The sequence below is a fragment of the Cavia porcellus genome, unplaced genomic scaffold, assembly GCF_034190915.1.
Source record: "Cavia porcellus strain 051 isolate PalLab524CR breed Dunkin Hartley unplaced genomic scaffold, mCavPor4.1 scaffold_20, whole genome shotgun sequence".
Taxonomy (NCBI): domain Eukaryota; kingdom Metazoa; phylum Chordata; class Mammalia; order Rodentia; family Caviidae; genus Cavia; species Cavia porcellus.
The window spans coordinates 24,562,532-24,586,862 of NW_026947503.1; the positions used below are offsets into that span (position 1 = coordinate 24,562,532).

The following is a 24,331-nucleotide window of genomic DNA, read 5'->3' on the forward strand; positions in this document are numbered from 1 at the left end:
GACAGCAGTTTAAACATTGAGTCTAAAAGGTAAATAGAGAATAAAAACAGGAGGGATCCAAGGATCGTGGGAAATTTTTACCTATAGCCTTCCATGTTCCTGGAGAAAGAAGACAGACACATCTGAGGACAGTTCCAAACTGAGGAGAACCTACTAGTGAGGTGGTGTGCAAACCCCTATGGATCAGGACAGAGTCCATCATCCATACGACCAACGAAAACAGGAACATAGGACAAACTGTTCTAAAAAAATGGTTTTAGGGGTTTTCCTTTTACTGTATACTTTTTTTTTTACTGTATACTTTTAAGGGAAAAGAAACATTATCTTTTGAGGAAGTAATGATACAATATAGGGTTGTCCAGATAAGACAGAATCCAAGCAGTATCACTAGGATCTGCCCCCTCAGAGATACAGCAATCACTGTTGCCCCAAACTACATAGCTGCTTTCAGATTTTAGTGATCTATTGTAGAGCTGCAGATACATTACACATCGAACCTGCAAGCACATTGTCTAAAGTCTTCCTTGTTTCCACTGCCATTAAACTGAAAATCCAAAGAAAACTGAAGTATTCTTGATCTTTAGTTATACAAACTTAAACTCCTACAAATGATTTAAATCAGTAGTAGCCCTTGAAAAACTAGGCAACAAGACAATACCAGACTTCTGAAACACAGCACAACTTCCTAATTAATAAAATATTTCAGGAAAAGATCATTTCACACATTTGATGATTTGGACAATACATTACATTGTCTCTAGAGCCTAAAATTATTTCATTTGGCATGCCAGATTAATCCAAATACTAGGTATATTTCCTGAACATATTTATCTATCTATTAGTCAAAAATTGCCTCGTGGAGAGAAGTAAATGATAGACATAAAAGGCCAGTGCATGTTGTGAAATATACGTCACCATCACCAACCTTCATTTCACTGCAAACACTCATAAAGGTATGCTATTTAACTGGACATGAGTATGCCACGTGTAGCTTAAATTCACTGCAGCAAAGAGTATTACTTGAGTATACTTTTGAACCAGTGTCTTAAGTAGACATGCCATGAAAATGGGCACCTATTAGGTGTGTTTACAAAAGTCACTTTTGTATTATGAACAACAGTAAACGTTTAAGATTCCAACATTGTCACTAATAACTAAGCACTGTATGATGTAGCCCAAACTGAACACTTAATACAATTGAAAGACACAATAATTAGCTAAAATCTCAGCTTCCAAACATAAACTCCAATGACTGCACAATTACCTAAATCTAAAGTACCACAACTCAACCAGTATGTATACTTTATAGCTGGCTAAAATGATCATCTTCATGTTTCAACACTGCTTCTATTCTATGAAGACAATCCTCCTGTGCTTACTTACATTACATGCACCTACCCCCTCTGCTTAACTCCTCTGCCATCCCTAAAATCGAGGCATCTTACTGAGCATTCATGGCTATACTCATCACTGAAACATCAAAATTTAAATGATACTCTACTTGTCCACTTGTATCTGCAGCCTGCTGGAAATGTGTAGCCAGCGACGTCTCATCCTGGAAGACTTCGTTACACTCCAAACATTTGAGGCTGTGTCTACAGAGTTTGGAGGGGTCTTCGTCTAGGGGCATGGCTGGGGTGATGGGTGTGCTTGAAGGAGCTGATATGACTGTCCCAGTTATGCCAGACTGAATTTTTGTAACAGTGTGTGTGCCAGCTCCCACAGAGCTCTGCAGAGTGAGAGATGAAGTGGAAGTATTGCTAGACGGAGAAACTATCATCTGATCTGCAGGGACTGGCTTTAAAATTAAGTGGGAGCATTGCATTACCACTCCTTTTTCCTTATGCCCACGAGCATGGGAAAGGAGGCTGCATTTGTTGTAAAAAACGAGGTTCTTTGTACAATGGTTGCATGTTACTTCAATGCGCACACTACGCCTGTCGTAGTGCTGGGTCAGGCTCTTTTCCAGTGCGAAGGAGTCGCCGCACTCCAAGCACTTGTACCCACGGGTTGGTATTGTGATCCCTGCATTGGCGGGAGGACTGAGGTTTGGGATGTAAACTGGGACTGGATTGACACTGCTCAGCACCTTGTTGAAAGCTTCCACCACAGAACTCTGCAAGGACGACACCACTTGCACTCGAGACACCTTTTTGGGTGGTTGTGAGGCCGCTGCATTGATTATTGCCTGCTTTATTTGTTGCTGAGGTTTAGTTAGCACTTGGCGGAGTTCAGAAGTGGCCTGGGCACCCTGAGGCAGAAGGTTAAGGTTGGCAAGGTGCACAGTCTTTGGCACAAGTTTGGCATTGGCCAGGCTGGATGCCGGCACCACCACGGTTTGCTGCTGAATGGCGTTGGCGGCTTTAATGATGGCACTGCTAGCACTCTGAACAGAGGCAGCAGATATGACTGTAGCTTTCACTGTTGTGTTGTTAGCAAGCTTCAAATTGATGACTTGGGACCCTGCCGTCTTGACAGCAGACACAGGCAGGAAAGCAGTGGCCACAGGCTTGATGGTGACCTGCTTAGGGGTCAGCTCTGCAGGAGAAACTGCATTGGTAACCACAGCTGACTGGAGTGGTGCCCTAGGGGGAGAGGACAGAACAGCTGCTGATGCTGGAGATGACAGAAGGGATGTGACAGAGGCCATCACAGACGCAGTCTGTTCAGAAGGCTTCTTCCCAGAGTCAAGATCCACTTCTGGCAATACCCTCGTCACTGTTCTCTTGATCTCCCCTGAAGACGTCTTAATGGTTTTGATGCGGACTTTGGGGATTGCTGGCGTAGATCCTGCAGGAGAGGATGGGGAGCCTTTGCTGCTGTTCTCACTTGAGATGCTCCTGGGACTATCTGGTGGCTTCAAGGAAGCTTTCTTGGTGCCATCGATGAGACTCTGGGACTCAGGAGACTTGTCGGTGGCTCGTGGACTGTCATTTACTTCTTTTGGTAATGGAGAGGATTCCCTGGAATTGGCCACAGGTTCTCTGCAGGAGTCTGAAGCTGCCTTTTTAGCACTCAGTGCCGCGATGGCAGCGATGCAGGAGGAGAGCTTAGAGGCTGACTTTGTCTTAGATGCTGTGATGCCAGCAAGGCTGGTGTCATTCTTCTCGGAGTTCAGCTTCCCGTCAAGGACCCTGTTTTCAAGCACCTTTTCAGAGTTTTCCTTCAACTTATCTTCTGATTTTCTGACTTTAAAAGGTTCATAAACACTCAGATTTATGGAATTTGTTTCTGTTTCTCTCTTAACTTTGTTTTTATCCACATTACCTGCTGTAGAGATTCCAGTTTTGCTTGCATTTTCCCCACCAAGTGTCTTTAGTTTATCATAGTCCGGCTGGGGAACTGACCCTGTCAATACATTTGATCTGAAACTTGAACGCACATCCTCCTTATCGGGAGGGTCGTCCACCTCTATTTTCTCATCATCATCAAACTCTTCAGCACTTGAGATAGGGCTGAACTGGCTGAATGTTGAGTCCTTCAGAGTCATCTCTGAGGTAGGTCCATCTCCTTTCAAGGACTTTGCTCCATCTTTGCTGTAACCATCCAGAGAGGATGCTGTGAGAAACCCATTATGCAAGCCATTGCCCGTGGGATTGTGGCCATCTTTTTCCCCACCCTCAGAGGAATCAATGTTCCGAACGTTTTTAACAATCACGCTGACACCGACATCAGAAGATGATGGTGTATGAGAGTCATCGTCCACGTGAGCATTCTGCTTAATGTGGCTTTCGTGGTCATCATGTCCAGACTCAATAGCTGCTTTGGGATCCACCATATCTGGGATGTCAAACGCTGCCAGGAGGTCATCAAAGTCTGGGGTCTTCATATCCCCCATGGTCATGAATTTGATCAGATGTCCTATTAAAGGAACAGAAAAGTATTCCATTAGCAATCTTAATATATATGCTGCATTCCATTAGCAATTAACATTTGTAATGATAAAGTAAATGTCACCACAGAGTTTACATTAACACTGTATGATTATCATTAAAGATCAAGTTGGTAACTGTACTTAGTATCTACCTAGTATAACTAGGAAATCTAATTCAAAGGAATATCTTTGAATTAGATTCAAAGGAGAATACATACAAAATCCATGTAATTGTATCCAAAAATACCCCTCCATGGGGCCAGGGATTTAGCTCAGTGGCGTAAGCACTTCGTGAGTTCAATCCCCGGTACCAAAAAAAAAAAAAATCCCTCCTGGCTGGGCACAGTGGCACATCTCTGTAAGCCCAGCACTCAAGAAGCTGAGGTAGGCAGGACATGGCAGTGCACTCCTGTAATCCCAGCACTCAGGAGGCTGAGGCAGGAGGATCACCACAAATTCAAGGCCAGCCAGGGTTACAATGAGTCCAAGGCCAACCTGAGCTACACAGCGAGATCCTGTCAAAAAAAAAAAAAAAAAAAAAACTAGGAAGGAAAAGAGAAGAGGAAGGGGAGAAGGAGGGGAGAGGGGGCAGAAGGGTCCTAAGTTCCAGGCCAGCTCAGATCTGACCCTATCTCAAAAAAAGAAATCCCTCCTGAATACAGTTCAGTATCACCAGTGTGGCTCCTACTTAAGAATGAAGTTGATCAGTGCTTTTACAGCACAAAAGCAGGTTTTGGTGGATCAACTAGAAAATTATCATTTGTATAGTCAGTTTTAGAACACTGTATTAAACAGACTTAGAATACTATATTAAAAGAAATACATTATAATAAAAAAATGAAGATTTTCACAGAAAAAAATGAACATTGGAACTCACCAAAATTTACTAAATTTGCCTGGGTTTTTTTTTTTTTTTCTAATCCCTAAAAGAAATGATTCACCTTTTATAGATTAGATCTAAAATGTCCCCCAAAGGTTCATGTTCAGAGATGGGGCTTTTAGAAGGTGACTGGATCAAGAGGCCTCCAACTTAATCTGTGGACTGATCCATTAACAGATTCTTAATCTGATGGCATTCCCAGAAGGTGCCAGAAATCTGGAAGACAGGGCCTAGTTGAAGGGAGTGGGTCACAAAGATACAATTTTAAGACATCTTTTCTTCTTTGGTCTCTGTCCCAGGCTGTCTGTATCTCTCTGTCTCCCCCTCTTCCCCAAGGTGAGCAGCTCACCATGCTCTTTTCCCATGGTAAGGAATGGAGGTTACCCCCACACTAAATCTTCCAAAACCATAAACCAAAACAAATCCTTCCTCCTTTAAGTTATTATTCTCAAATATTTTATCACAGCAATAGGAAGATGGCTAACAAGCCATCCATTTTTATTTTATTCTAGTTTTCCTTCTATGTTGAAATACTCTTAAATGGAAAGATAGCTTTAGGAAAATGGAGAGTCAAAGCCATTACTCATGATGAAAGGCATGTAGATAAACTGGGTGTGGTGGCGCACACCTGTAATCCCAGTATTTGGGAAGGTGCGGCAGGAGGCTCAGACCACAAGTCTGAGACCAGCCTGGGCTACATAGTGAGTTCAGTGCTACCCTGGACTGCATACCAAAACCCTGTCTCAAAAAACAACAATAAAAGAAAGAGATAGACAGACAAACACATACAGTGCTTGGTGTCTTTTAAGGGACCATCCACCTCATCTGCAAAGGGCAAATGATAGTGGAGTGCAAGCAGAACATCCACAAGATCACTGTCCTATCGGAGCCCCAAGAGTGCCCTACCTCCAGACTCCCTGAAACTCCCAGATGTCCTCCAAGACACATGTACTTGTCTCATCTCACCTATTAAATCTGTAGGTGGACTCTGTATAAGCAATGTTTCATTCATCTTTACAGTACAAATGCCAAACATTTAACAACCTCAAAAGGCACATGAGGGGTGAGCAGCTAGATTTACAACACAAGAACAGGCCAAGGCCCTCAGGAAGTCATGGAATCTCACTGATCAGGGTCTTCCTTCTGCATGAAACCAAGCGGCCATGAAGAGAACAAAAGATGGATGAAAAGAAAAGGAAATGAAATGGAACGAAGAAAGAAGACTGAAAAACAGAAGAGAAAATGAGGAAGAGAGGAAAGAGAAAAGTAGAGATAAAGGATGGAGAGAAAAAGGAACCATACAAGTAACCAAAGTCAGAAAGGAGGACGGTTAAAGCTGATTCTGTCAACTTTCAGTGGAAGAATGAGCCTAATTTATAGATCAATTAATTTATAGATCAATACTCCTGGATTCTTTGCTCTTCAATATTGACTATGTTATTTCTCCATTAAATCTGTTTTAGTGGTCCCTGAGAAGCTGTCTTCCATATTTCACTAAAGTATTTAATGATTTTTTCCTTGTATAATCTATAACAGATCACACATTCCTGGTGAGAATAACAATGAGGGGGCTGGAGATAAATCCTCCAGCAGGAGGATTTATATAAATGCTCAGCAGCATAAGCGCCTTCCTTGCAAGTGTGCGGTCGTGAGTTCAATCCCTGGTACCGATAAAAACAAAAAAGACCAAAAAAAAAAAAAAGAAAGTAAAAATGGGGTCAATGCAGACTTTCTATACAGACAAGAATACACAACCCTGTGAAATTGATATACCACAAATGCATACCTGCTAGGACCCTCAGCATCATAACCCTCTCTGGGGATATATCTAACCCCTCCAAATACGGTTAGGAAAACCTGCTGCAGATGAAATGAACACCTGAAATATAAGTCACTTTCCATTTGTACATGTGTCCATTATACAGAGCTGAAGAAGTATCATGTACTTTTCTCCTAGTGGTTTGCCCAACTCAGAAAAAAACTGTGGTCACTATTTTCTACCTACAGGACCAGACACAAAACAGCATACCGCCAGCATCAAACTATCACCAACATGACAGGCACACAGGAAACAAAACATTAAGATTCCTAAAGAGAACTGATATGAAAATAGCCAGGAAAAGTCATACCTAAGAGGAAAGTCTGTGATTATGATTTTCTTTTTAAAATGAAATTGAACATTTAAATTGAAAAATGTGGAGGATGAAAAATTCAGCTGTCAGATACTATATTCATGTAAGAATCCACCCACTTAAAGAATCCCTGAATGTCACTACTTTTATTTTTAAGTACCACATTGCTGTTATAAATTGAACACCCACAATAAAGCTATAATAGTGAAATATCCTTGTAGTCTATCTTTACCAAACATGACTGTACATAAACTGTAGATCACTGTTATTTAGAAAACTCAAGACAGAGATCAGGAACCGCTCGTATCCCCAACACAAGTTGAAAGGGACTCAAAGATGATCTTGTGTGCCACTACTCATTCTAAATCACTAGGACCTAGGCTCTAGATATATCTAGTAGTTAAGCTAGACCCTATTTAAATCCCTCCAGCCTTTCTTTATATGCAGAATTCATATCATGATTTGATAAGATCACACAGTTTCACAGAAGGCACTCAAATGATAAAACAAGAGGTAATTCAAATACCAAGAGGTAAGCTCAAGACATACACATGACCAGAAGAAATGATAAAAGGTCACCATGTGAAATGAAATATAAGTGACTGGAAGTTCACATCAGCTGTAAATGAATATTTGCAATATTAAAACATGACCCTTATTACCTTCTCCTGTTATATGTACCGGGACCTGCCTGATTCAGACACACACTCACAGCAGCACCATGAGGTCATTCAGTCAAGATTAGCTTGATGCCCCTGTACTACCTATACCCTTGTCTATCTGCCCGGCTCAAGCAGAGCTAAGTCTAGAAGGACACAGAGGACCCTCTCTGCATGTGATCGCCCCCGGAGTGGAGAGGGCACTCCCCACCGGAGCAGCTCTTTCTCCAGTCAGAGCTGTACCCTGCTCCTTACTCCTCGCTCCACCCAAGATGCATCCGCTCGGGGGGAGAAAGGGTGGAACACAGGGACACTCTGAAGCTATGGCAGTAAATGACCAAGCCAGGCATGTGGCGCACTCCTGTAATCCCAGCACTTGGGAGGCTGAGGCAGGATAATCATTTGCAAGTTCCAGACCAGTCTGGGCCATACAGTGAGCCCAAGGCCACCCTGAACTGCATGGCAAGACCCTAATCTCAAAAAGACAAAAAAAGAAAAAGAAAGAAACAAAGACACAAAAAAAGAAAGAAAATAATTGACCAGTGGTTTAAAAACTGTAAGCCAGCAGTTCTAGCTCACCTGACGGAAGCTAGACCATGCATGCTTAAAGGTATAAAGGACACTTTTAAAAGGCCAGTCCAGCAGCCAACGGAGGACACACAGTACCCTCTGAAACCAGAGATTGCTATAGCAAGTGGCCTCTTCCCTCGGGGTTGTATAGTTAATATAATAAATACCACTTTGTAACTTCATACTTTTTTGGTTTCCAGAAACGTTTTCATACCCACAATCACCCTGGGTCCCGTTACCCTTTCCCTTCCCATACTCAGGAAGGCAAGAGCACACGTTCCCCTGAAAGACTCCTTCTTTTCCACCCGATTCCTACATACCATTGCCTTAAAAATAGGTTGTCTTGCTTAAAAACATTACATCCGTCTTCTCTTTTAAAAAACATAGGAAAAAAATCTCATTTTAGCTTCCCTTTCCCTCAACAGCGTGATTTTCAAACAGAGTTAGCTTTACTTACTGTAAGTGTTGTTCATTTCACTTCATCTTATAAAACACATCTTCCTTCACAGCTGCCAATGATCTTTTATTTTAAATTACACCCTACATAAACAGTAATAATTGCCTGATTGCCTCTATGCTTAATGTACAATGCCCTTACACCCCAAAACATTGAAAATATCTATAGGAAAAAATGCTACATCTGTTTACAGAGAGGGGAAATGGAAACGACTGAAATGTGTCATGTGAATGCTTTCTCCTTCCTGTGGTACAAGTAAAATTTCCTTTCCTACCAAAGCCTCTTAAAATTATAGAAAGATACTGCATCTTTGTTATCAGAAGCCAAAAGTTATCAAGTATTTATAAAAAGACCTATTCACTTCTTAATCCTACTTCTATACTTTACGACAAAAAAAACTGCTTCTTCTTTGTAATAAATGAAGTTGGATTCCCAATTTCAAACTAGAAGGATCCAAATAACACAATCCTTGAGTCCTAATTTCAATAACCCCCCAAGGAAAAGACATGCCTAAAGCCAGCCTCTTCTGCCTTAAAAGAACATGCAAAGGTTAATCTAAATACATCAGATTTCCATTTAAATGAAGAAACGAACACTTCTTTTAATAAAAACCCATGAACTCTAAATCCTAACCGTCTTACTGACCATTCTGACCATATTCTGCCTCCTCCCATAAAATTCCTGCATCATACCAAGTCTGATCTTCTGTTCAGGGACTTCCTGCATTTTTTAGCACCATCTGGTCATTTGGGGTTTTTTTAAATTTCACTAACTTTTTAAAGAATAATTCAATACATTAATAGTGCTAGCATGATTTTACCCTTCTTTCCTTCAAACATAAAATGATCTTATGTTTAGATCATGCAGTGTTTGAAATTTAGCTTCCCCTATCTTTGCATCGTCAAAAGGAACACACAGACAGACAGTCTTCTCTGGGCTGCCTATATTCAGTCTTCTTCCTCCACTGTACCAGTTTAGCTCTTTCTCCACCACCAACCTCTTTTTGACCTCCAAGATTTTAAGTGCTCTCTAAACTACATTTTTTCAACCAAGGAAAGGAAAAGAAATTTCATCTTCTCTCTTTTCTCCAGCTGACCTTTAACTTCCATCCCACTTCAATCTGAATTGCTTACCAGGGAAAAAGTATTTTCTCTGCAACTCCATTCCTAACAGGGAGGCAGCAGTTCAGTTATACAACCTGCCTCATGCCTTTACTCTTCCAAACCAGCAGCGGCCTACTGAAAACAGATCTCGCCAGCCACATTTCTGGAGCAGCTGTTAGGATACTTGGTGTACTGCTTCTCTGTAGGAAGGGAGAGGGGAAACAGCCTCCAAAACTAGCAGATTTCTAGGTTTCATAACACACACATACCCCTACATCACCTGCATACATACATGAATATATAAGTGCGTAGTTCTTAGAAAAAAGACCTATGGAATCTCTTAAAGCTGCGTGCCACCTGAAGGCCCCAGGCCTTCACAAACTGTTCACTTTATTTTTACTCTACACAGTCAGACTCCGCATGATCTCAACAGTAGGCCAGAGCACCTTAAAGTAAAGGTTATTCAGTAGCCACGGAGAAGAAAGCTGACACACAAGGACACAAGCACCCCTAGGCCCTCTCACCCTGCAGGACAGGAGAACGAGTGATGGCACAGTCCCGCACAGGCTGAACAACTTCACCTAAGCAGCCTGTGCCAGCCAACACAGTGTGCTCCTACAGTGTGTGTGCAAGTGGAAGAACAGAATACAGGTGTTGGAAAGTATACGCCCTCTAAGAAGAAATCAGCAATCACAGTTGCCACTGCCCAGAACAGATGCTTACTGGTTTCACTATCCTGATGGTATAAATTATGAATATACAGATTGATATTTGGCCAGGGCAGGGTTTTCTTCTTCAATTTGCAATATTCCTCCTTTGAAATATAACACATGTGAATATGCAAACTGCTTCTGGGGAGACAAATGTGGACATACTTATTAACACCATTAATGAAGCACAATTGGGAAATACGGAAATAAACTGAGTCCCACCCTTCCCTGCAAGGCTCTGCAAACTGGCCAGCCCTGTCCATTCATCCTACCCTGCAGGAATAGCAAGGAAAGTGCTCTGCAGGAATGAAATTCCCTACAAACGTCAGACCTTCCCATCAGTTCAATCTGTACACCACCATACTTGCCCCTCACACCCCTCGCTCAGAGCACTGCGGTCATGGGAAAGCTCAGCAAGAACTAGCTCTTGCTTTTTCCTGCTGCGAAGGGAAGCCCCAGAGAAAGGCAGGACACAGCAAGGTCTGACTGTAAATCCTTGCCTTTGCCCTCCAGCAGGGCCTCAAGGACGTGCAGCTCTGCAATTCCTTTTTGTTCTTCCTTATTAAATCGCCATGCTGCCAGGGAAGAGAGGCTGTTTCCAACCTTTCTCTCTTCCAAAAGCCTTCCCTCTGACCTTCTGTAGTTAAGGATAATAATCACCAGGCAAGAACTCTCCAGGCACTTCCTTCCTTCAAACCTTGTCTGTTCCTCACTACTGGTCTTGCTGGCCTCTTCCTCCTTCGTGAGCCAGTGGAATTTTTTTAAACTTCTGATAAGTGCATTATAATTAAGGCAGGACATTGACCTTAAGGAACACTGAGTAACGGCATGTAGAAACAACACAGAAAAACATGGATGACCAAAAAACAACCTCCAAAATCCGTTTGTTCACTTGTTGCAGCTCTCATTGCCTGGGTCCTTAATGTAAAATTCATTTTCCACTCATCCTTTTCTCTCATTGATCTCATAGCATTGCCAGGAGCTTGTAGAACTTCTCCTACTCGGAGCTTCCTCTTCTTCCTTCTCTTCCTCTGAGGTTCCCTTCAAACCTGATCATCTACCTTTACTGAAACACAATCTCAAACCTCAACACCTCCCACGGTCACAGCAGTCACAGACACCCCAGACTCACAAGTTTCTGCACTGGGCCCTTGCTCTACCTGGAGAGCCATCCTGCCGATAACCAGAAGGGCAGACAATACACCTGGCTCTCCTGACAGCACATCAAACTTAACCTGTTCCTCCTCCACGCTGTCTGTATGCCACTGACATTTACCTTCTCTAAGAAAACATTATAAATCCTCTGGTGGCCTTTCACAAACTATGAAATGTGATCCTTGTTTTGCAGGATGTTACAAGACTTTCCACAAAGACTGAGATACACATAGCAAGTGCTGGATTTCTCTCAATTAAACAGATTTCTTTCATAACTTTGCTTATATTAACCAATATAAATCTCAAAAAGAAAGCAACACTAAAAGTTCTCCAATTTTGACCTAACCACAGGTCATCTTTCCTGACCTATTAAGACAAATGCCAAAATGATTTCCCAAAGGTTACAAAAATTTTGATTGCTGCCAGATATGCATTAGTTACTCTTAGTTCATCTGGTCCCAACTTTATTAGCTAATGTCAAAGGCAACACACTCATGATGTATAATATTTCAATTTTCACAGTAGAAAGTTTTTACCTTTTTCCGTTTCACTTACTAGTTATAAGAGAAGTATTTTCTCAACAAATGATAATGATAATTAAATGAATGGTAGAACAAGACAAGTTTTCTATTTACTTCTTTCTGCAGCTCTATGAACAGCTTCACCTACTTACGTTCTTGCTGCTCATGAATAAGTAAGCAAGCGCATTCAGAGCATACCCCCACAGTTCCCAAAACTAAGCTAGTGTCTGAGGCCAAACTCTGATGCAGGGATTGGACCTATAATGTCCCAGCTACCAACATGCCAGAGTGGGAGCACACGACACCCCTTCCAGCATGATTCCATCCCAGTGCCAACATCCCCCTTTTTCCCAGGCATTTTATATCCAACACTCTTGGACCTAAGAAATGAGAATAACAGTATAAAGAGGAGATGGAGAAGGGCTGCTGATATTTAGTAGAAACCTCATCATAATCAGACACACAACAAAACAACTTCAAACAACAAGGGACCACTAGTCCTTTCCCAGAAATATTCCTACCCTTTCCATCCCACAACTTGAGGCAGACTACGTGACTCCCAGCAGGATCACAATTCTAGAGAACGTTTGTGATGACACTGTATTAGCCAGCCCTGACTCAAGAGACCTGACTTTGAGGAGAAAAGACAGAAGCTAAGACAGAGCTGTCATCAGATAGAGGATGAGGAGTGAAGAGGGTCAGGGCTCACCTGTCAAGCACAGGCCCAGGCTGGCCTGAGAGCCCAGGCAGGGATCAGAATAAGAGGCTGAGGCATAAAGGACTGACCTGCCGCCAGGTCACAGTCAGGGAGGTGGACATGAAGGATGTTCAAACAGGAAATGCAGCAGCAGCAGCTCCTTGCCAGGCCCCCAAACCACAATAAAATTACATGTGTTGTGAATACTGTCCTTCACAGCACCCAGAATCATTCCACAGGCAGCTGCAACAGCCCTGGCAGCCATGTGTGAGGACCCCAGCTCCTCCAGGCACAGCAGAAGGCAGATTTCTCCTCTGCAGAGGACAGCAGGTCAGGAAGGGAGTCCAGAGAGCCATCTTCCTACAGGGCCTCAGGACTTCCCAAGGGAGTAGTCCCCAGAAGCCCCAAGGATTATACAGAAATATAAAATTCTGACTTGTGGATTATCATTCATTTAGAAACTTAATCTAGCCAGGCTTGTTGTTGCTTTCTTGCAATCCCAGCTCACTGGGAGGCTAAGGCAGGAGAATCCCAAATTCAAATATGGCTGCCTCAAAGTAATTACTGTGGCATGGGAAATAGAAAACAAAAAAAGAAAAAAAAAATCTTACATCTGTTTTGAAAAAAAATAAAGAATATATTCTTTTTAACTTATAGTTTATATTCAGGAAGAAAGTGATTTTCAAGTGAGGTTTCCTATAAACAAACAGAACAAATGACATCCTAAACATATACAGTTATACTGTCTCAACTGCCCACAATTTAATTAACTGTTCATACACTAACCTCACAATCCTTGGCATCTCTATGATCTAAGCTGAACCAGGAACTGGGAATAACAAACACAAACCTCTAGTTCCCACAGCATCTTGTTTGTTTCATATATTTATTTTTGCATTGATAAAACCAAGTTAAAACTTAACTTTCAGCCCTGGGTGGGCTGCCTGTGGGAGAGCCAGATGCCAGCCATCTCCCATGAGTTGATGTCATTCCTGGACTGCAGGGAGAACAACAAGTCAACAGGAAGCTAAGACCTCCTGTGAGTCGGTTCCCAGAGTCAGATGCCAGGCCCGGGCCAGACTCTTCCAGTGTATGGGCTCAGAAACAACAAAGGCCAACATACCCCACCACCCCCGTGAGTGACCAGCTGATCCCGAGAAACACAGGCTGTGAAGACAGCCAATGGGTTAAAACACAACTTAATGTTTGTAATGTTTGGTGTTTCACTGACTTTGCAGGTCACAATGTAGCACACATGGGGACTCTCCTTGTGGTGGTAGCCATTGTTAACTCCTCATTGTCTTGTTTCAAAATCCTGTATCATTCTCAGTGTTTTGTTGGTTGGGTTCTGTTCTGTTTTACCTTGATTTTGTCATATCCGATGGCATGGGCAGCTATTTTGAAAATAACAAGACATAATATGGTAGCCATTTTGGATTTACTACTATCTTGTTTTGAAGTCCTGTATTGCACTCATTTTTTGTTTTTATTGGTTCTATTCTGTTTCTGTTTTTGTTTGATTTTACTATGTCTGAAAATACGGGCAGCTATTTTGAAGACAAGAGGCATAATGATAACAACCACTGCTGATTTCCTATTATCTCATTTTGAAATCCTGTGTCACTTATGATTAATCAGGAAAAGAAGAAAGTCAGGGATGGTGAGACAGTAAACTCAGCCTGGTACAGATCCTGACAATGACCAAAGTAAGGAAGACAACTTGGAGCCAGCTCTTCACTTTTAAACCATCCTCCGTTCCTTGAATAAACAGCTGACCCTTGGACCAGGCAGAAACGTACCAGACAGGCATGTAGGAAATACAAGAAAATGTTCGAACTCACCACCCAAAAACAGAAAACACTTCATGAATGGGGGCTTGTCAGAAGACACACAGCCAACAGAAAGGTGGGACAATGTGAGTAACAAAATAAATCAAGTGGTAGTGGATAATAATCTAAGGATTAAAATAAACAGCTATGAGTGCAACTAATAGAAATGAGTGAATAAATAAATAAATTGGGGGGATAGACACATCTCCTAAACAGAAGAGTTCCTAGTAACTTATGAAATACCCCAACCTGATGCCTGCCTAGCATGCATGAGGCCCTGGGTTCACTTTTCAACACAAAAAAGAAAAAGAAAAGAAAAAACAAGGCAAGACAAGACTGCACCCATCTTTATGGAAATGAAGAACAACTCCCTACCCCTAAAAGTACCGTTTTTCCAAAGTCCAGTATGGGAGTGGGCGTGGTGCGCACATCTGTCAGTAGGACCTTACCTGGTGACCAAGGTCAGCATAAACTAAGACAAGTCATACTGACACTGTCCAGTCCCCTTAATGTGATGCTAATGGCACACTAACTCTGTAAGCTTCCAGAAAGTCCATGCCCAGCCTAAGCATCAGACAAATCTCAATGAGAAACAGTCACCAAATCCCTGGTCAGGGCTTCTCAGAACCATCACGGTCATCAGAAACGAGGAAAGCCTGAGAAACTACTGCAGTCTAAGGAAGCTTGAGACATGATGACTAAACACAAAATGATACCCTGTGTGTCTCCTGGGCAAACCAAAGGGCATTAGGTAAAAACTAAGGAAATCTAAATAAGGCATGGGTTGTAACTTTTTTTTTTTTAAACCAAGTGGAGATAATACTACTGAGAGAATGGAGGAGCACAGGAACGCAGCAAGAGTTGGGACATGCCCAGATTATAAACCGCAATCCTTTGGCTAGTTTATGCAGAGCCTCTTCTCCAGCTTCCACAGACACAGCCTCAACTTTCTCACCTTCAAAATGGGAATTATAGCAACAGCCATATCACAGGGTTACTATACAAATAAACATAACACATGGAACACACCAATCACACAGACATTAAAATATTATTTCCTTCCTCTGTTTATTAGCTCTAATAAAACAAGGGAGAAAAAAGGAAAACCTGGACTAATGTGTCTGAGAAAAGACAACAATGGTATTCTTACACAGTAACATTTTGAAGAAAAAGGGAATTCATCAGCCCTTCAGAGAAGCAGCATTTGTTTACTAGTATGCTTCATCATACTACCAAAGATATACTTTTCTCCTAATGCGAACCTGACTCTGCTGTCCTCCGAGGATCAGCCAGCAGGAGGGTTACCTGTGGTTCAAAACTGAAACAAATGCAACGTATTTTCACTTACAAGGCAGCAAAACTCCAGCCACCCTTGAAATACATTATCTCAGTGTCTCTGAGGACCTGTGTTCTCCTACTGAAGCACTAGCCAAATAAGAGCTGTGATGACCCAGTCCACTCCTGGAAACTATGTTCACACTGATGATGGACCGCAGCGCCAGGCTGGAGGAGCACACACACCGTGGGGCTTTCAACATAATGTCTTTGCATTTTAATATTTCACATAGGACAAAGGCCACCCATGAACCAACACAGACTGAATGTATCAGTTTCACTCCTTTCCCTCTTGAAATCCTACAAAGATGCTATTACAAGTTATTTTTTAGGGCTGGGGATTTAGCTCAGCAGCATAAGCGCCTGCCTTGCAAGTGCAGGGTAGTGAGTTCGATCCCCGGCACAGATTTTAAAAAAAAAAAAAAAAAAAAAGGAGTTATTTTTTAAAATATGTATGTGAGTAAGCTCATACAGGGTCTCAGGGTTTAGAGTACACAAGGGTCTGAGTTCCATAAATGGCACAAGAGGAGAAAAAAGCAAAAGTAAATACAGAGATACAGAAAGTAAATCAGTGGTTATTTACAGGATTTGGGAGAACGAGGGAGTGAGAGCTAAAAGTACAGAATTTTTCTATGACATGAAAAAATGCCCTGAAACTAACTGTGATGAAGGTTTCACAACTATGACTGCTAAAGATTGTATGGCATGTAGATTGTATTTCAAAAACTATTATAGCCAGGCATATTAGAGCACACCTATAATCCCAACACTTGGAAGACAGAGGTAGGACAATCACAGAGTTGGAGGTCAGCCTGGAATACACAATGAGTTCAAGGCCAGCCTAAACTACAGACCCTGTCTCAAAATACAAAAACAAAACATACAAAATATGTGTACCCAAGCACACAGCAGAGAAGATAAAATCAAAGCTAAAGTCATGGAAAAGGACTGGAGAACGAAAGAGGTCAGGTGGACAAGTTCCAAGCTGAGGTCCAGAGAAGGCTGGGCGCAGGTGAAGATGTCCAGTTCCAGAAACTCCAGAAGCTCAGGCCCTGGGAGTCTCAGAAGAAACATATGCCAAGGGGAAAATGGACACAGCTGGACAGAAGTGAGTCCAGGGAGCCCCTGACTCCTGCTCCCTAGGCAGAGGGAAGAGGATGCAGGGTCTTCTTCAAACTATCAAAACCACGGATGCTCCACGGTGAAGACTGGATTGAAGGCAGAACAGAAAAAAGTCATGCATGTCCCTCACCCCGTCTTAAGTTACTTTTCTCTCCTTGCTAAGACAAAATATCCAAAGCTAGAGAGAGAAAGGTTTATTTAGCTCACAATCTGTAGAGGTTTCTTTCAGTCCATAATCCACTGGCTCCAAAGCAGAGAGCCATGGCAGACAGGCATGGCAGGAGGGAACCAGCTCATGGCTGGCAGAAGTAGCAAAGCAAGAAAAGGACCAGCATAGCTCTTTCCACTTCTTAGACCTTATCTACGCTAGTCAGGGTAGGTAGCACCCACACCCTTGATCCTAGCATTGCACCAAGAATCAATTCTAGCATCACACACTCTAGAGCCAGCCACCTCTGAAAAAGCCTCACCTACAGCAGCACGAGGCTTTGAGGGGGACATTAAACAAACACAAACCATAACAACTCTGTCCCCCAAGCAGCAGCCCACAGGCATCTCGTAAGACACACAGCTTTAGTGAACAGATTCCAGACACTGACCTATGGGATCCTCTAGGGAGAGTACAGAACCTCAAGGAATTATAAAGAAGCCAGCCAGGCCTGCACAGCCTCATCGCTAACACCCATCACCAGGCATAAAAGGTCCAGCACAGACATCACAAGGAGTGGAACAGAAGAATATTATATGCATACAGTAATATCCTCTGAGAAAAATATTAAGAGAATACTTTTAGGAATCATAAATACTTCTAACAGAAACAAAAGATAAAATAGGTGGGAAAAAAGTCAAGAAAACCAGGATATCTCTCAGAGTAGAGCCCTAAAAGACATTTGGCCAAACAGAAGAAAACTGGCATAAAAGCTAAAGTCTGATCCAGTTGGTCAACAACTAAGGAGAGTATTCTAGAAAGAGAAAATGCAGAGAGAATACTGAGAAATAAAAGGCTCTACAGAGGGGCCAACTTTAAAGGGCCCTTGCAAGGCTGCCAGACAATATACAGGACACCTAGCTACTATAAATTTCAGATAAACAACAATAATCTTTCAGGGTAAGTATGTTCCATAGTTTATCTGGGCCTCCTGGATTCTGCAGTTGCCCAATCTGGCAACGCCACCTCTACAGCCCAGCACAGCAAACGGAAAGGTCCACAATGCAGTACAGCCCAGCACATCAAACGGAAAGGTCCACAATGCAGTGTAATCAGACCAGCAGAAACACATTGGCAGCACAGCAAACGACAGCACAGGCCTCACTGTAACCCAAACACAAGCCTGACAAATTTGCAGGTATCACTGCAATCCTCGTGAAAATCAGGTACACAGGGTACCTTCGCCCCAGACAAAAGGGCCCCTGCACTGGGTCTGGACCTTGGACAACTCACTCATTTATCACAAGCATGAAAACAGGTTTTTTTGTTTAGTCTCAGTAAAGTCTGGTCTTGTGACTTTGGAAACAGGCTCAGTGAAGGTGTGCAGGTCACAGCCTCTGTCCCAGGTCACTGGAGAAAGAGTAATAATTTGGAAACATGTTGGGATAAAAAAAAAAGAGAAAGAGTAATATTTAGGCAGGCTGGGCATCCAGTTACATAAGCTCCCAGACCTGTCCTTCAACACAAAAGTAGCTCAGGGCCCATGTGAGGTGTGAGGATGAGGGAAACACAAGCGAGTTTTGCTAGATAGAGAATCTATCCATCAATCCAGGCTCCCTGGAAAGCCTGCCTGCTCAGACTACCACTCGGCACAGTGGGTGCGGCTGCAGCTGCTCCCACCTTGAGATCACCCAGCTGACGCAGCTGTCATTCCCCCTCATAGTGTCCCCACATCACCCAGGGGCATCTGCTGGACCGTGGTGTAGAAGGAGATGCCTGGGGCATAGGCAACAGGCCCTGGGTGGACACGGCTGGCCACAGACACAGCTTGATTTAAACCTTTTAAATATTTAGGCATATGGTATATACCTTTTAAATATTTAAATGTATCTTTAAATATTTAATCATACCTTTGAAATATTTAGGCATCTAGTCTCCATTTATACTTTAGCCCCAGGTCCTACAAACATTAAGGGCAGATCTGGGGAACATTGTTATTGTTATTATTCCTATTTAACTATTAGGCAGAGAAAGTTTAAGTATCTTGCTCAAGGACATATGAACAGTAAGTGACAGAGAATGGATAAGAATTTGGCCGTCTGCCTCCCAGGTCCAGGCTTGTAATTTTTTCTATAACATCAGTCCAAATTGAAGGAATCCAAATTTAGTAAGCATAGGATGTTATTTAGAAGAAAATAAGTAACAAGAACAGATCAAAAAGTTCAAATTAACTGCCTGATTATAACTGGAAAGCTTTACTGGGTTTGATATGATAACATACACACACACACACACACACATATTACTTTGACAAAAACTTAGAATGGGTAGAAAGAGTTCATTAACCTAACTCCACATGTCTTGCCTTTCTATAAACAACTTTAAAATCATCCCCTTCGACCAGCCTCATTCCTCCAAAAATGCCCAATGTGGGACCATCGCTTTTTCCTCATGCAAAAAAGCAGACCTGATACACTAGGGAAATATTTTACTCGTAATCCTAACAGTGTTCCTGTGTTTACAGTGGTCTCAAAAATGTTTACAGTGAAACACAGCAAGTTCTATTTGTCAGAAAATATTAAGTAACTGAAAATCCAGAAAGAGTAACTTTAGATTATAAAATTAGATTTCAAGATTACATAAGAAAGATTATTAGATATATATATTTTTTTAAGTCTATTTCTGTCTCAATGCATTTAAGATCCTTACTCAGCAAGGGCTTTAATAAGAAGTGGAGGACGAAAGAAAAGCTTCTGTTTCTAACAACTTATATATTATATATATTCCAGAAAACTGCATAGTTGATAAAATTATTTTTTTGATTAAATTATTTATTAATTCAGACATAGAGAAGCTCTATCCAACTTACCAAGTCTAAGAGCCCACCTAATGAAACATGACGTGTAACATAATGAAATGTTACATGACCAAGATCAATATCAAAGAGAAATTCAAACCTAGAAAATTTTCAGTGAAATTATTCAAGTCCTGGGGAGAAAAGCAGAAGAAAAAAGAAAAAAGCTACCACCTAAGCTGAGCAGGCTTTGAAAAGCAGGGTCAGCGTAGTCTTTTCTGTCTCCACCTCGCCAGACAGCCCACGTGTGCCAGACAGCACAACTGCACAGGGCCAGGTCACTCACATGTTCTCTTCTTCAACATCACCTGCTCTGTGTCAGCCTGGATTGTCTTCCTTCCGTCCAGAGCCCCTGACAGTACCTCTAATGGATTCATTTTGGCCCTTCAAACCCTGATTCAGTGTACTGGTCTTTTCAGTATTTACACACATCATGTGTCGCCATCTTACTGAATATCTCTAACGGCGGATTTGAGATGGTTTACAGTAAAAGGTATGTACACAGCATCACAAAAGAAAGAAGGATATAAAGCTATATTCCTATACCAAGTAAAAATAAGGACGGACGGACGGACAGATGAATGGATGGATGGATGTGCCAAGGACCACAAGCCTTTTGCTCTCTCCACCCTCCATCCCAGACATCGGTGGTGGTAGGCCTGGCTGAGAAGACTCACCAGAAAAATAAAAAAATAAAATAACTATTGCATGGTACTCAGCTCTTACCTGAAGTGCCCAGAGGAGGAAAGTTCAAAGATACAAAGTAGAATCAAGATTCTCAGAGGCTAGAAAAAGGTGAGAAGGGAGAGTATTATTTATGTTTTTAAGTAATTTATTTCATGCCACTGAACTGTATTCCTATGCGTGGTTAAAATGGTAAGTATCCATGTATATTTTACAACAGTTCAAAAAACACTACTATACCAAACAGGGAAAACAAGTTACACTGAAGTGAAAACTAAAGACTTTAGAAATGTATTCTCATGTCTGGTGCCCTCTGTGACATCATTAGGGTCGTCCCAACATGACGGTAGCAAACTTAAGAACCGACAATGTGAGGGTAGGGAGCCCTGGTTTCAGGATCTGTCCATTTCTGTGACTTAAATCCTCCCACCATGGACACTGGAGGCAAATGGATGAATGGGTAGGTATGTGCCGAAGTCTTCTTTCTTTCCCTCCCTCCTTCCCAACGTGAGTGGTGGCCTGGCTGGTTAGAACTGAGAAGAGAGAACGCAATGGGCTGGTAAGCCCAAAAAAGCCAGGTCCACCCACAAGTCACCTGTGTCACTGTTTCCAGAAAATATGCACAGAAATTAGGAGAAAAGGAGCATCATCTAGGGTCAGAGAGGCTAAACAAAGTTTTAATTGGTTTCTTTACCACAAGACTTCCTCAAATCTTCATTCCCACTCTCCTTTGAGACCTTGAATATAGTAATACTCATTCTGAGTTACAGAGAAAGCTGGAGCATAAAATGATCACCAGACTGGTCTGACTTCCACACCCTTTTACTCCTCATGGCATTTCAGGGATGTGCTTGCTATGCCTTTTTGAGAAACTCTTGCCTTCAAGAAATGGGTCTGCTGGTTTGCAGTCAAGCACAAAGCCAAGACAGCCGGGCCTCCAGGAGAGAACTGGGCTCCCCCGAAGCGGAGGGCTGCAAGTGACTCCTGTGATTGGCAATTGCTGGACAACTCAAGCTGGGCAAATCAATTTGGATTAAACTGTAGCAACAATTTATAGAGTAAAACCCTATAACAGAGTCTCTGTTGACAGCCCCAAGGCACAGGAATGAAAGGAAAAGAAGGGGTAGAGTGAGGCAAAGGTTCCTTTGTCCTTTACTTCAGGATTGTAACTTTTCTCTAGAGCCCTAAGATGTTTAAAAGACCACAAGCTCTTAGGATTCCGGTAGCCCCCAAAATCTTAATGTATATTTAGCCTCTAAAAAATCCCAAACGGGGAACAATAGTAAACTTGACAAAAATACCAAGATACCTAGAAAAATCAAAGGCAAGTTCTATTTTTATGCTGAGTGCCCCAAAACCAAGGAAGACTTCAAGAATAACAAAGAGGAAGCAGGTAAAACGTAGATCAAAGCTGCACAAAAAGCAAGTGATACAAGACAAAGAAAAATAGGATGTCCACATGCCTAAACCTGGCAAATTAATAAGCAGAACAAGCCACACAATACTGAATTGGACTGTTAAGGATACTGTTTTTCACTATTCTATTATTTAAATCCTTCCTGAAAACAGGGAAGTCTACTTTTAACAGCAAGCATGTACATTTCTTTGCAAACATGTTCCAAACAATGGTAAGACAAATAGGGGGCCAGATGAACAACACAACAATCTACCACACAGGTACTGGGGAGAGGGGCGAGCTGCAAAGCAAGATTTGGTGGTGCAGGCCTGTAGCCCCAGTGGGAGGCGTTAGTCCCAGACCAGCCGGACCACAGAGCAAGAGAGAGCTTGTCTCAGAAAAAAGAACAAATGGCCCACGGTGCATCTCTTCCTTCTGAAAGTAAGCAATCAATGGCTTTTATCTCACTATAAAGGCAGCAAACACTGGAAACTCACAAAAATTAAAGTTTCCTCAGCTTTCCCAAAGGATAGGGATAGTCCAGAACCAAACCAGGTAACCCACAATTAAAGACCTACGACATTCTTTCCCCATAAAAGCCCAGCTTCCTCCCACTTATATCTTATGAAGCAAAACGCAAACCCTTTACAGATAAACAAAGTATCAAGCGGAACATTTCACAGGTAGTAAAGTTAGGCTACTGGTGGTGAATTCATGGCTCCATGCTGTTTTTCTTTTGAGACAAAAGATATAATGTAAGAGTCACTTTTTTCTCAAAACCTCAGTACCCAGGTTTAACTGCAACATGGGCACTCTGAGATAAATGAGTTTGGGGCTGCAGTTTGGTCACTTGGTCTCTGAACCGTTCACCACCACTGAGGTCATCAAAATAAGCACTTGGATCCCAATGTTTGTGCAAGTTCACAATTACTTCATTTTTTTTTTTCTTCATTTCTTCCTTCTTTTTTCAGTTTTTGAGAAAGGGTATCATTTGGTAGTACAGATTGGCCTTCAAGTCACTACGTAACCCAGGCTGGCCTCAAACTTGGGGCACTCCTCCTGCCTCTGCCTCTGCCTCCCAAATGCAATAAGCACAGGTTTTTGCCCATTTCTAAAAGTCAATTACTAACTTTCCCGAGCTGGGGTCTCACTATGTATTCCAGGCTGGTTCTGCACTCACTGTATAGCTCAGGCTTGTCTTGAACTCACTAGGTAACCCCAACTGGCCTTGAGCTCTACAACTATGTAGCTTTCAAACTTGCAGTAATCCTCCTGTTTCAGCCTCCCAAGTGCAGAAATTACAGGCATGTGCCATCATGCCCAGTTTAATTACTAACTTATTTATTAATAGGCAAATATCCAAGGATGTCTAAAGAAACTCACAGAAACTCCTAATTATTCTTTTTCTTTGAAGTAAAAATCAGAAGTGGCTGAGTTGGCAATCTGGAATAACAAGTTTTCAGTTTACTAATGAGCATATTCCTTAGGAATAAACGCACAGAGCATGACAGAAACTATAAACCAAGAACTCATCACTAATAGCAGAAGTTGAGTTGTTCTGTCTGGATTTTCCTGTGGTGGTGCAGTCCCATTTCTCTGTCACTTCCACATTCCCATTCAAGACCTTGCAGTCAATGAACATTCCTACTCCACTGGAATCATTCCAGTTTGAAAACTCAAGAAACCACTTAGCTAACAAACTGCCACGTAGTCAAGTATCTCTCTTTCATTCCTGGATTGCATTGTAACAATAGTGCATGATCTTTGCTAGGCCCATGAAACCCAAAAGAATGAGAAACTGAAAGCAAGAGCTTCTGAGGGGCCAAATTATCAGAAACTGTGGTAACACTGTACCTGGGACACACTCAGTCATGGTGGCCCATGCCTATAATCCAGCACTCAGAAGGCTGAGGCAAGAGAATCACTGCACGTGCACTGCTAGCCTGGGCTACACAGTGAGTTCAAGGCCAGCCTGAGCCACACAGTGAGATCCTGTCTCAGAAAACAAACAAACAAAAAGAAAAAAACCTAAAAATACTGGGATAGAAATCTCTAAACACACATGCATATGCCTAAGTACACATGCACACATAGCATCTTAACATTACAGCAGACTCTTTTAACGTGCAACAATGTATCACAGATACTGCTCCATATCCTATGCATGCTCCTTCCTATCAGGCTTGCTTCTATGTCAATTCAACA

The 24,331-nt window shown here is 42.1% G+C and overlaps 1 protein-coding gene across 18 annotated transcripts in view; it reads right to left on the bottom strand.

The window, feature by feature from the left end:
• Znf532 (zinc finger protein 532) overlaps positions 1–24,331 on the bottom strand; it is a 105,562-nt gene that overhangs the window by 54,599 nt on the left and 26,632 nt on the right. For 13 of the 18 annotated variants that reach the window (XM_013157153.2, XM_023566843.2, XM_063231545.1 and 10 more), the window contains one exon: positions 1,502–3,861. In XM_013157153.2, the coding sequence (XP_013012607.1) occupies positions 1,502–3,844 (2,343 nt within the window). In that variant the 5' untranslated portion in view covers positions 3,845–3,861. Of the gene's footprint in view, positions 1–1,501; positions 3,862–20,772; positions 20,832–24,331 lie in introns of all 18 variants that reach the window. The other 5 variants (XM_063231553.1, XM_063231552.1, XM_005005525.4 and 2 more) reach the window with 1 other exon arrangement.